Source organism: Amblyomma maculatum, chromosome 2 (assembly GCF_055883805.1).
Source record: "Amblyomma maculatum isolate TAMU_Amacu chromosome 2, ASM5588380v1, whole genome shotgun sequence".
NCBI classification, from domain to species: Eukaryota; Metazoa; Arthropoda; class Arachnida; order Ixodida; family Ixodidae; genus Amblyomma; species Amblyomma maculatum.
The window spans coordinates 3,495,797-3,509,900 of NC_139345.1; the positions used below are offsets into that span (position 1 = coordinate 3,495,797).

Sequence of the window (14,104 nt, forward strand, 5' to 3'; positions counted from 1 at the left end):
AATGATTAGTTGGGGAAATTAGTAACTAATGGAAAAGAAAGGAATTGCTTCCTGAGATGGCTTGAATGCATCTGCTGCAGCTGCAGAGCAGAATGGGGATGACATCAGTCCACTAATGAGGGATGCACTGGGTGACGACCCGGCATCAAAGACATTGGAGATTTTGGCATCTCACTTTAAAGGTAGGTTTATTGCCATTTATCTGTGACTTGGCACTAAGTGCATCTGAACGCATGTGTTCGGATTGTTACTGTTGCTGCATGTTATTTGTTGAAATGTCTAAAGTATGCAGACGTTGCACATGTTTATCTCAGTTGCTTGTGCATTTAACTTCAAGGAAAATGTGCACGTGCACATAGTTTGTGGATGTCATGTTGATGGATGCAGTCAGTCTTTGGGTACACTGCCAGGTATTGTGCGCAAAGGTGCATTTCACCACGTAAGGCAACAAAAAATTTAGCTTTACTTGTGCATTAGTGTTGCGATAGTAGTGCAACTAAATGCTACGTAGAAAGAAAATAAAATACTTGTTAAGTAATCGTTTCTGTTACAAAATCCACTGTTTCTTCACATATTGGCTAGACCTGCGTCTGTAGCTTAATGGCTCACTTACCTTCTGAAAATTAAATGCTTGTGCATTGCACTGCATTGATTTAAAATAAGTACCTGATTGTAAAAGTGACACCTTGGTGTCAATTTTTTATTTATGGCCTACTCAGCAGGAAAGCAGTGCTCATGTACTCTGCAGTGCAGGTTTACAGGATGGTTGGCAGAAAAAAAAAATTTATTCGGCACAGTCACCTAATCCGGTCACTTGAAATATACGAGGAGACGTGCAAATTTTATCTGCTGGTAACAGTACCACACGTCTGCTTTACGAAACATAGGTACAATAATTTTTTTCCAATAATTTTCATCCCACAAAGTTCTGTTCTCTATAATACTTGGCTTTGTGTTTATTTTGTGTCTTGTTTGGTGGCCCCATGGAGGTACTCAAGTAGGAGAAGATTACTTTTTACTGTTTCAGTTGTTAGACGTGGCAGTACGGCATTATCAGAGCCAGGCTTAAAGAATACTCCCCGCATTTTTGTTGGTTTCTAGATGTCACGAAGCCATGCTGACACGAAGGATGCAAGAACTAAAAACTTTTGGGCTGCAACTGGGCATTTAGTGTTCAGTGATGTTGCAGGCACTTAGCCACTTAGTAGTATTTATGTTTTCTAATGGAGTCTTTCCAAAAATACCAAGTCAGGTATACTGCATTGCTGTGGGCTCAAGAATTGGTAAAAGTACCAAATTTTTATTTAGGCAGCAGATGCATTTCTGATGTTCTAAGGGATAGATGATCTTGACGTTCTTTCCATGATTATGCCAAGGGTTGTTACCAATTACTGAAAAGCAGTTTCAGCACCTATTTTTCACCTGACTATCAACATGTACTGCTATTTGTTGATCCATGCATAAATAGGGAAAACCAACATGAAGACTTTTGAAAGGGTCATGTGCATAAAATCGAATTGAGACAGGACCTAAGGTGTGGTGTCTGTAATGCCTTCTTTTTTTTTATCGCAGATATTTATGACCCCTTATTAAATTTTCTTTATGCAAGTCTTTTTGGTGAGCAAGGCATGATTGCTGGAGGTCACTCACCAAGGCTTTTCAGTGGCTTTTCATTGTGCTGCTTTTATGTTTCTATCTATTGACGCCCACTCAATCTTTGCGTGAGTCAGCCGAGCTGATAAAACACTGCTGTCTTGTGCTATTGGAATAACTTGTAGGAGTCTTTTTAGCACGCAGCTATATGGCCTTAACAAAACTTGAAGTTGGGCTAGATGGTGCATTGTAAATTGACTGAAGATAAAGTGCACGGGAAGACACACACAAGAGAAGAAGACACAGGACGTTAGCGCGTGTCCTGTGTCTTCTTCTCTTGTGTGTGTCTTCCCGTGCGCTTTATCTTCAGTCAATCTATATGGCCTATTCTGCAATGTAAAGCTCCAGCTCATGTTATCTTGTAAGCAGTGCAAGATGCAGCACTTTTCTGTTTTTCATTCTTATACTGTGAGCATTTGTGAGAATACCAGATATGCTAACCAGCTGATAATTGTTACTGCTCGGTGGTAAAGAGCACCATATGTCTGGTACTACCAGTAGAGTAATCGTAAACATTTGTGCGAAGTGAAGAATGGTGGAGCCAATGAACGTTTCGGAAGTCTTGTAGTTGACTTGAACTTCTTCCCGTGTGAATGTGTTTCGACACAGGTGCCATGTCTGTGTTTTGGAGACTATTTTCCAGTGCTTGTACATATGAAATGTGTAAGTTTTTTTTATATCATATTCTAGGCCTTTTTATGTGGGATTTGCTAATAAAGCTATAGAATCTTGTCATAGTTTGGTCATTGTGAAGTAGCTACTTTTCCATAATGGGTGCTGGAGTTGCAAATTTTTAGAGAAATTTGTTTGACTGTTATGCACACTTGTACTGAAAGCTTTTGGTGTCAAGTTTCACACTTATGGCCTGTGTGGTGATTGATGCACCCAGAAGGTGGTGACCGGGGACGCGAGCGGCGGTCACCTGCAGCACTGCCGGGGATGCTGCCACCGGTCGACTTCCGCGGCGAGGCTATCACATTCAAGGCCACTACAGCGGGCATCCTAGCCACCTTGTCGCACTGCATTGACCTGATGGCACAGCGTGAGGAAGCCTGGAAACGGAAACTGGAACGAGTGAGTGATCCCCGCCCTTAATCTTAGGTTGGAACAGTGTGTAGCATCTTGGTCATTCCTTGTGCTTCAGAATTTTGGCCACTTTTTACTTTTGGGCACTAGGGTGTAAACTAGAGAAGGCGTGTTTGCGCAAAGCTTAACGTTCATGCTCTTCTGCCTCCTGATTCTGCGTATCATTTGGGACAATTTTTCTTGACAATTGCTGCCTAGGTAACAGAGCCAAAACACGTCCTCTCCTGATATGCATCGGAATGTAGTCCTCGGTCATAGTTGTTTCTTACTAAACCATGGAAGGTAATACTTTTTTTATTTAAGCCATATGGGTTAGCATAACTGCACATTTGAAATTTTGTGTCAAGCCAAGAACAGTTCCTTTGAGTATAGCATGTGATTTATTCATGCCTGGTTACTTGAAGCTTTCACAGACAAGGCCAGCTACATTAGCAACAGAGAGCAGCAACTGTGCTGCAAGCAATGGGCCAGGTTCCCGATCCGTAGCAGAATTATGGGCAGGGTAACAGAGTTACAAATGTTTCGCACCCATACCAAAAAAAGGTTGTCACCAACTATACTCATCCTGTCGGGGAAGCTATACGAGGCTGTAATGTGGTCCTCCATCTATCCTGAAGAAAGGTAGGCATTGAAGGTGTTGCCTGTATCTGAATTCAAGATCTTTTTAATTTTGGTGGAGGTGGGGTGAGAGGTTATGCAGATTATCTCGTTTGTGCGGTGTTCCCACAGTGCCACTGCGGGACAGAGTTCATTAGCACGGAACTTCTGGTTGGCTCTTATTTGTAACAGTTTAAAAGTTCTCTTTGCTGTTTGTTACTGCGACCTAGAGACATCTATCTGCAGCCTGTTATCTCTGTTGGCCTCTCGGGTTCCACAGCTCGGACGAGGGAGAGAGAGGAGCACAAGCACGCTGCTGTTGCCCCTGATATGCAGCCTCGCTTCTGTCAGTCCTGCCTGCCAAGGGATCTGATCTTCCCCATTGGTGGTGGCAAATGGCAGCCCAGTGCTGCCACTCACGCTTCTCAGCCAGGCTGACAAAGCTCTGCTTGTGTGTGTGTGTGTGTGCCACATTGGCTGCCCACAAGATGAGGAGGAGGTGTGCCTTGCTTGTTTCCCCAGTGTGATGCAGCCCCTGCTGCTGTTCTCTGAGCTATAATCCTTGCTAGGAAAAGGTGCTGACTTATTACATGGCTGCTTACTGAGGCTCTGTGAGAGATGGTCTAATGCTTTGGTTATTTTTTAAGGGTTGCTTACCTGGCAGTACTCCGACGTATCTTTCGTTATTGTCTTTGCATTCGGGTGAGATGTGTCTTTTACTAAGTCCCTTTGCGTACTGAGGAGGCGGGACTGACTATCAAGATAAGTCCTTGTTTGCTTCCCTAGCTCTCTTGGCGGGCCCCAAGAGAGAAGTGATGAATCTTTTACTTGTTATGAACACAAATGTAGGTGTTCATTGAGCATTTCTATGATTAAGTTCTTAAATGTGTGTAGAAGCTGGTAGTTGAGTGGTCCATTTGGCAAAAGGTATTAATTGGGAGACTGTGAACAGGTTTAGTGTGAAAAATACTTGCTTTAACTTTGGGTGTTATGCCATGGAAAATTAGTTGACAGCTAAAGTTGCCTACACCTGGGAGAGGTAGTGCCATATGAAATTTTGTTCAGTACAATAGATATGCATCATCTGACTCTACATCACTCAAGGCTACTTGTAGATTATATTATATATATATATTGCATTTTGCTTTTGGGTACACATTTTTCCAGAAAAGAGAGTTTGTTGATATATGCAATGCACCCATCATGACTGTAGGCACTGAGATGTGTACTGTGGCAGCAGTTTCTCACATAACATTCAGCACATTGTAGGTAAGTCGAAGAGGACATTGCAGTGGTATATTGTTGAAAACTTAGAACGTGGACTTTGTTGCATCCATGCAGATTTCAGTTCTTTGCCTCAGTGCAGCTGTTGCAGTAGGTGCGAGTTATGAGCTTTTAGTAAATTTGCAATATTGATGGTTGCAGCAGCAGTTGTGTTATCAAATTTAGTTGAAAAAAATGCTCTGATGCTTGTTTATGCGGATGCCTTGCAGGAAGTGGACAAGCGCAAGAAAATGGAGGAGGCATACAAACATGCCATGTCTGAAGCAAGGTCACAGCCTCCAGCTGTTGTTCTTGGAGGTCCTGATTACGAGGCAAGTTCCCTTTACGTCATTCGGTTGTTGCCCTATACTAATGCTCTATACTAATGTCTAGCAGGTCTTACATGGTTTTGCACATAGATGGTTCTCAACTTTCTTTGGAAGCTATACTTGAGGACAACGTTTTGTGGCTATTCCAAAATTACAGAGCTGACACTCACCAGCTTACAGGGGCGCAGAATTACCGTATTTACTCAAATGTAACTCAAGGGGCGGCTTTCCATACTGCCCAGTGGAAAAAAAATAAAACCACAAAGTAAAATTATCTTTAATAGACACTATGGCCATTACAGTCTAATCAAAAATGCTTATTCATCGTCGTCATTGTAGGCCGAGTTTTTCGAAAACCCAGTCTTCCTTTTCACTCTTGTCCTCCCAGAAAATTCGAAAGCCTTTGTGGCCAGGCCCACGTTTAAAAATCACCTCCCGCTACATCTGCCACCCACTTTAGGTAGATTAGTAACATCTAGCCAATGAGCTGCCGAATTTCAGATTCCTTCCGACATCATAATAGCCTTCTTGAAGCGAGCGTCATACCGTGCATAGCGCGTTGCCATTGTGTGAAATGCGATAACAGCAGAAGTAACCACATGGTGCTAATCCACTGCAAAAGATGTGACAAGCGCATGATCAAGGGGACGTGATTTCGAGCACTTGAGAAAACTCTTAACATTTTTACTTTGGATGGATTTGACTTCCCTGTAACCCATGTTGCCATCATAACATCTTAAAACTGCAGGAACTGAAACTGAATGAGTGGTGGTGGATTCAATATGGCTGCACCCCGGCACTGCTTTAGCCAACCAAATCGCAGTATTTGATTACAATGCAAGGGTAGACTGAGAGCCAAAAATCATGAAAAGATCTTGCGTTACATTAGAGTAAATACGGTAGTCCGTCCAGAAGTTTCACGGGTCATGCTCTACAATACTGTACCAGTGCAGAATTAACATTATTTGTTACATTAAGATCACACTACAATACTAACCGCTACAGCATTAGTATATCTACAACGATTGTAAGTCTACCCCTTCTTTTTAAATTCGAAAATCTGAAGTGGTGGGGTCAACTTACAATCGAAACCAAAGCGTGGCACCGTTAATAAGAGCAAGATAAAAACTATATATAGTCTAGCCCGGTTATAACGAAGTCGGAGGGCATTGGAAATCGCTTCTCTGTATCCACTATTTCGTTGTATGTGGACTATGAAAAAAGGAGACAAATTTGAGTAAATTGTTTTATCGTCACTAGGCGAAGTGGTCTAGTGCTCCCTGAACACGTTTTGCTAGCACTGTCTTCAGGATTGCGGCCTCTATACCGTCCAACTGCGGAACTCCTGAGATACCGTATTTACTCGCATAATGCTCGCACCCCCCACATTGCCTATCGAAATTTGGAATTTTTTTTTTCCTCGCATAATCATCGCATCCCCAACATCACTGCTGCGAGAGTCGACATGTTGCACCGCGGCAGTCGACTACGCGTAGCGAGCGCCATCTTTCAAGTGCTACTGAAACTAGCTGGCCCCGTTAGGTGCGTGCGCTACCAGGCGGCGCTACCCGACCCAACCGACGATCATCATCACCAGCTCCGACCACTCCGAGCGCCTCGAGAAGGAAACGTCAAGGTGTTTCGTCAGTTTTGTTCCGCTGGTACCGCCGCACGTTCTCCCGAGTTCCACGCATAGTTCTGCCATTTTGCGAAGACTTTCGTAGGCCTCGCTCAGTGCGTGCTACTTTTGTCACCGTGCTCTCGGTGCCGCTTCGCCATGGGGCAATACGCAAGCTACACCGCTGCCTTTAAGCTAAAAGCTGTCGAGTACGCTTTGGAGCACGGCAACCGCGCTGCCAGCAGACGCTTCGGAGTCAACGAGTTTTGTGTCCGCTACTGGAGACGGCAGCACGACAAGCTCAAGGCAACCAGCAAGACTCGGCGTGCCTTCCGTGGTCCGAAGACGGGAAAGTTTCCTGGGGTTGAAACTGCACTCCTGGACTACATTAAGGCTCTACGGGCGGATGGTTGCGCCGTGTCAATAGATGCGGGACCAGGCGCGCGTAATTTCAAGGAAAGAAGGCATCTCGGCGCAAGATTTCCGGGCAAGTAACGGGTGGGCCACGCGGTTCATCTGTGGAGCTGCTGTGCAGCTGGGTAGCAGATGCATGGAGCATGATTGGCGTTGACGTGGTCGTGAAGAGTTTCAAGAAAACTGGCATTTCCAACGCCCTGGACGCGACAGAAGACCACTTGGTGTGGGACGAAGATGAAGAGGGTGAAGCTGAGGAAGCCGACGAAGCAGTGACCAGCGATAGCGATGGCAATGTCGACGTGGACTCCGCGGACTCTGAGTGATGGTGATGTTGCGGGCGGCCAGCCTTCGCAAATAAAGTGTTTCTGCAGCTAGTGTTTGTCGTCTCTGTGGTTTTATTACAAACGTAAGTCCTGCTTGCAATTGAAGTTTTGGTTAAATTTACAATAGCTGGCTTGAGAACCCCGGTTCACAGCCTATTTACATTTGCTTTCAGCACTCCAAAGCATTGTTCAAAAATTTTCCCCGCATAATTATCGCACCCCCTAACTTCGCACCGATTTTCTGCGAAAAAATGTGCGAGGATTATGCGAGTAAATACGGTACATCTGTAGTGTGTTAACAGCTGTTATGGCCACTGAGGAGGTCACCGGCTTAGGGGCTCAACCAGCGTCGTCGCAGTGACTCTCTGAGGCGCTATTCATCCCATCTATGACGTTCCCGGCAACTTTGTCAATCGTGAAGTCTTCTTTGGCAACAAGTTCGTCGTCTGTGGAAATTAAGTTCATGTGGGACAGACCTGGAGGCACAAGGTCCAACTTGTTAGCGGACTCCCATAGTTGTTCCAAGCAGGCTGTCGTGGCGGGACCATTGTCAAACGTGGCAGCTTTGTGCTCTGCAGGCACTGTGTCCGTGCTGCTGCTTTGTGGGAAGCCAGTTTTCTTAAAGCAGTGAGCAATAGGTGCTTCATGTCCCTCCAGGCTCTGCTTGCAAAATAGATGGCTTTCACCAAAGGGACCTTCATCTTGGCCACGACGTCAGCAGAGCGAGCATCGATCAGAAGGTGCTCGATCACTCGGCGCCGGTAGTGGACCTTGAAGTTAGCGATAATCCCCTGGTTTATAGGTTGCAGCTTGGCAACTTGGCGACGCCCAAATACATAGCCTTCACTAGCATAATGGGTCCACTGAGCAGGATGTTCTTTGATTGGGTATCCAAGAACCACCTGTAAATGGCGGCTTCCACATCGGTGTACGTGGCGCACTGGATCCTCTTTCGGTCCCCGCTGCCAACGTCGTCATCGAGAACGGTGTCGATCTTGCTGCCATTCTTGATTATCGTTGAGAGTGTGGACAGTGCGATTTCATGCTTCCATGCGATATAACTCTTCACATTTTGGCACACTTCGTCCAGAATGGCGCACTTCGTTTTCAATTACACTTTTCTCTTTCCCATTGCGGTGCTAGGGCTCGTGAGACTCGACATTGCTGAGAAATCGAAGGGTTGGGTTCGAGAAAGAGGATAACTGAGTAGGTCCATTATCTAAAAATTGTCCAGTCAAAGTCGGGTCATGAAATATCAAAGGTAAGAAGCGGAATAAGGCAGGAAGGTGTAATGGCGTCAGCGAGAGAAGCACATACAAAGATCCACGAAAGCCGAGGAAAGACTCGCGCTTCTCTGGCCCCCTTTCACTACCGTGACGATTTCCCCCCAACTCACTCCCGGGCCCAGAACCGAGTGGACAAAGATCAAGAACCGCGATTCACCAAGTCAACTGCTGCTTTGTGACGGCTTCGAAAATTAACTTATATTTTCTTACTTATTTATACCTCCCGCGCAACCGGCAGGACAGGACGCCGCATCACGAAGACAAGCCAAGCGATGCAGTGAAGCAACCTTTCGCTTCGCAGGAGTGCAGACGGCGCTGCGAATGTGGCCGTCGGCTAAATTTTGTAGTTATTCTCGCACAAAAATTTTTCTGAAGGCAAAAAGTCTCCCGATTGATACATTATTTTTCATTTGGTACAAAATCACTTCGCTGTATCCGCTGATGTGCGCTTATTTACTTCGTTGAAACTGGACCCAAATGGTATTGAAAATGCTAAAATAGGACTGGGAAATTGAACTTCCTTAGTTATAACCACTATTTCGCTATAACCTGGCTAGACTGTATACAGGGAGGATATGGCGAATTTGTTTGCTCTACGGCTTTAAGTGCAACATTTAGTTACTGTGCGTGCTTCTCAGTGAGAATTTTTCTTTTTTAACTTTTACTGCGCACCTGTGGGAGTGTTATTTTACGGAAGAGCCGCTTTTCGAATCTTGGCGACGCTCACTTTTTGCACCTCAGTCGTGTCGGGTCACGTGACACGGTGGCACAGTGTGTGTGGTTTATGGAATAGCCAACAGCGATTGTTCGTTGAGTTCGCTCATGGTTGACATATTCGCACTTTACGACTGGCCACATGCTTAGTCATGAGCTCTCCAGTCCAAAAAGCAGTCGGCGCTTGTTCCACCCAGTGTTCAAGGAGGCGGCTATCATTTACGCTGAAGAAAAAACTGAGCTGTGGGCCGCAAATTCAAAGGTTCTACACTGGTTATGCGGGAATGGCGGTTGCACCTAGACAAAAATTTCAGTTGTGATGCCAAGCAAAGAGGCTTCATAGGGATACAGTTGGTATACTATCCAGAGCTGGAGCCCAAGCTTGCAGCAGATATCACCGAAATACGGGATTTGAAGTGGGGACGAATAGTGCAGCCAGGCAGGTAATTTTCGTTGTCGAAACCATCCATTGGTATGTTTTTTTTTTTTTTCTTTTCTTTTTAAGGACATGCGATTTGGGGGGTCGACTTACAATCGTGTAAATATGGTAGTATGGTTTAACTCTAATACAGTGCACAGTGCGCATGTCTGCACTGTCAATCGGTAATCTTGAGAAAAATGCTTGCCGCATCTTTTCAACATTAATAAAGATAAGTTTATTTGCAGCCAATTTTTAACGTTAGTTATTCACTTTTCACCCAAAGATTTGTTATTGGTGCACCTCTGTTAAATTTGCTTTTTCCTGGCTGTGGTTTGCAGGTTCCATATGTATTTCGAATACATTTTGTTTTAGAATACCTTGACAGTGTTCAAAAAATATTTGAAAAATAGTCGCTGACCGATTTTTTGAACTCCACGGGATCCAGAAAATTGCCTGAATAAGCAAATAGTCCAAAAAGTCTGAGGTTGAAAATAAACACGTTTCTGCATGAAATTGGCTTTAAAAATAGTGAAGTTCACCACTTCCCACATTTTGTTTGCAAGCTGATAATAAAGAGTTTCAGCAAAGTGTGATCCGCTACTGTGATCTGCTCTCGCAATTCTAGCTTGATCCGCTACCGCGGGCCGCCAGTGTGCTCTTGCTGATTGGTCCCGACGTGGCAAGCATGCACGCTACAGGGGAGCATGCCTTGCGCGTCACCCTCAAGGCGAACTGTACATGTGCAGTGGCGCCCCTCTGAATTGGATTGCGTTACGCTATCTCTGCCATCTCTGCTAGAGTCGTGCTTTCGTCATGACTGCGCAGCTTCATGTCACTAGACGGTGCAACATGTCTGCAAGTCACGCTGTGAACGAATGCACATACCGCACAAAGCTATAACGTTTCATTTCGATCAGTGACGATGGTCGCAAGGATCGTGAGTTGAAACACTGGAAGAAAGCGAGTGGTACAAGCACCTCCACATGCGCCCTCCTCCAATCCCTGCCCCATGCGTGGTGGCATTATTAAAGCCGCAGTGGACACTGCACCCATCCCATTTTCAGAGCCATCGCATGCTGTCTGTGTAACCACCTCGATGACAGTGAAGAGCACACCTTTATTACCACTACCTTAAATGGCAACTTTGAACAAATAGCCGTTCTAGTGTGTCCGAATGACTCCATTTATATCCAAGATGGGACTTTCATGGCCACGAAGAACCGGTTAATTGTGGCAGCCATGCCTGCTTGCGTCTATAGTACACCAAAGAAATAAGTGAGGGCTTTTGAAAGACAAACAACCTCCACAGTATTGCTAGAGCCCTTCTTTGTCTGCAATATTGGTCGTGAATACATTGGTTAGTTATACAGTCGAGCCCACTTATAACAATACTCAAGTGCCAAGAAAATGTCATTGTTATAACCAATAATTGTTATAACCGGATTTGCCAAAAAATGCAGTCAGCATAAGGTTAAAAAATTTTAATCAAGCAGAAAAAAAGTTGTCCACTACTTAACAAAAAAAGCATAGTCCGTGAGCTTCGCTTGCTTCACAGAAAGCTTATTAACATTGGTCTCGAGAGCATCTAATTGTTTGACGTGCTCAAGTGGAAGGCCCCTTGAAAAAACGAAGTCCCGGAGGGAATAAATCATATGCAGGGCCTCCTGTGAGGACACTACTTGGAGAGGCTGATCTGCAGTGTCGTCGTCGTCATCGCTGTCGTTGCCCGCCGCTCGCACATTTTCTACGATTGCCTCGTCAGTGAGGATTTCGGACGTTTCCACATCATCATCTGTGCACGGGCAGGTTCTGTGCACGGGCGCTAAGAAACCATTGGAACAAGGCTTCCTCCACTTCCTTGTAGGCGCCCTGCCGGACCCTTTTCCGTTCGTTGTTCTTCGAACCAGAGCATTCTTCTTGAAGTAGCTTATCTGCGGAGCGGATGATTGTAGAAACTGTCGGTTGAGGCAGTCCATACTTCAGCAGCAGGGCCGACACCTTCTGTCCATTCTTGTGGTCCTCAACTATGCTGCGCTTAGTCTCCAATGAAATCGCTGTACGTTTTCTTTTTGCTGGCAATAGCGCCATGCAGTCCGGTGAAGGGCGTACGGCAGACGGATCTGCCATTATACGACGAGAAAGCAAAACGCCACAGGCGTTGCACACACACTACGACGCCCGCCCGCACACAGCCGCCGCTATCGCCACACAGAGAGTCTGTCGGGACGGCGGCGGGGACGCGACCATGTGACGGAGCGCGGAGGTGGGGGGGGGGCAAGGGTAGAGAAACGGAGTGCTCTCCTCTCTTCGTATCGTGGGCGCAGTCCACTCGTCTCGAGGGGTGGAAGGGTGACATGTGGAGCGAAATGCGCTCGCTTTGCGCGATTGCGGACGCTCGCGTTTTCGTCGGAATCACGCATATTTTATTTTGAAGCTGGGTCACAGTAGCCGGTTTTAATCATTATAACCGTTAGTGCGGCAACCCATCATTGTAGTAAATGGATTTTTTTACTATTGGATACATAGTAAATTTGATGGTGACATGGCTGTTCATTGTTATAGCCGATATATTGTAATAACCGGTATCGTTATAAGTGGGCTCGACTGTATTAAGTTTTATGGCACATAAGCAGCTGTGGCTGTCGTGTGCCAAACACAAAACGTGCACATTCCTAATGGGTGCATGACAGTTCCCAAAGTTCGAAATATTGTGCAAGTCCGAATTATTGGAGTTCGAAAAATCTGGCAGCTACAGTACTTGATTGGAGTTGCACCAAGTTCTATTAAGAACTTGGTGCAACTCCTTAATATTAATATTTAACTTAACTTAATATTTGAATTTGCTTCACACCCTATTTGCACAGCTCTAGTAATATATGCAAAATAATAGTGGATAATGTGGTAAATAGTTTTCTTAATACTAAATAAAATATGTAGAGGTTGTGATTATCTCGAGCAACTTAAAATTGTGTACTGCGGTGTCTCATTATAATAGATTGCATTTCACACTCTGGCAAATAGATGTAAAAAATTCTAAGTATATATATTCAACTTTACTTTTACTTTGTCTTTTACTTTACCTTGAAGGTTCATGCTAAGCTGAATAAAAATAACCTTTGTGAGATTTAACCCAACAGTTGGGTAACATTGAACATTATGAACTAATGGGAGTGATGGGAAAACTTTCAGCAATGGTTTTTTGTGACTGATATTTCCTTGCAATGCAGGAAGGACCACACAGCATGATCAATGAAGATGAATTCTTCGACGCCATTGATGCTGCGCTAGACAGGAATGAGCAGCAGGAAGAAGAGCGGGTAGGATCCTTCTCACATGCTTCAGTCAGTCATGCTTGTCCGAAAGATTCATCGTTTCCGGGAAATTTTATATCTGTAAAACTAGTTTTTCAGCCTTCCTTGTACAGTAGAACTTCGTTAATCCGGATCTCAAGGGATCGGCAAACATATCTGAGTTAATTGAATTCTGGATTATTCAATTTACCATGAAAACTACAAAAAAATGTACAGGGCATACATATACCTTTATTTCATAAAAAACTGCGTTATTTTTGCTTGTTTCTTCGTCGGAATTTGCGCGACAAAAATTGTTTTCAGTCCCATCAAGTGGTGGTGCGCATGCTCACTGTCGCATGATCCAACACAAAATTCCTCTAGTGTAGCGAAAGCCTTGGTGGCCTCTTGCACAGTGTGATATCGCTGCAGCGGCTGCTCATGACTTTCATCGTCGGAACAATTTCTGTTTTCGTCGAGAACTTCCAATAATATATTGTCGTCAATCAGCCTTCCAGCAATGGCAACATCGTCGTTGCTTCACTGAAGTAGCGGTCCCCATTGTTGTGGAGCGCAACGGCAGCGGCAACAGGCCCCAAACACAGCCAAACAGAGCAACTGGCGCTTATTTACAAGATTCGTGTGCTGTCACCGTTGCACCGCAAGCAATTGGGACAAAGAAATTAGGCATGCAGCCAGCACAGTCAACAACAACAGTGACAACAGTGACAGCCATGTGACAGCAATACAAAGTCTCGTGCCCTGATGATGCTGTGTGGCTTCTCCCTTGAAGCACGCGTTCACCGCTGCCACCTAACCACTGCTCACACAATCCACAATCATTTCTTACGGTTCAGTTTTTGTTTTTGCCGAGCAGGGTGTAGACCGACTCTCCTCACGTCAGTTTGCCGTTGCCTGCCTGCTGTGGATGCACATCCCTGTTGTATCGCATGGTAACGCAGGAAGATCGGTAGCCCTCATGGTAGTTCTGAGAGTTAACCGATGTGCAGGTAAATGCGTCCGAGATAATGAGCTTTTGCTGCCATTTAACTGTACACAGTCTTGCCGGGACTGCACAACAAGTCTGAGTTAACCAAATTTCCGAGA

At 45.1% G+C, this 14,104-nt stretch overlaps 1 protein-coding gene across 2 annotated transcripts in view; it reads left to right on the forward strand.

The window, feature by feature from the left end:
* Window positions 1–14,104, forward strand: part of cert (ceramide transfer protein) — a 33,401-nt gene that overhangs the window by 6,422 nt on the left and 12,875 nt on the right. The window contains exons 4-7 of one of the 2 annotated variants that reach the window (XM_084593107.1): window positions 81–182; window positions 2,543–2,727; window positions 4,830–4,935; window positions 12,939–13,024. In XM_084593107.1, the coding sequence (XP_084449233.1) occupies window positions 81–182; window positions 2,543–2,727; window positions 4,830–4,935; window positions 12,939–13,024 (479 nt within the window). The remainder of the gene's footprint in view (window positions 1–80; window positions 183–2,542; window positions 2,728–4,829; window positions 4,936–12,938; window positions 13,025–14,104) is intronic. The other variant, XM_084593108.1, reaches the window with a different exon arrangement.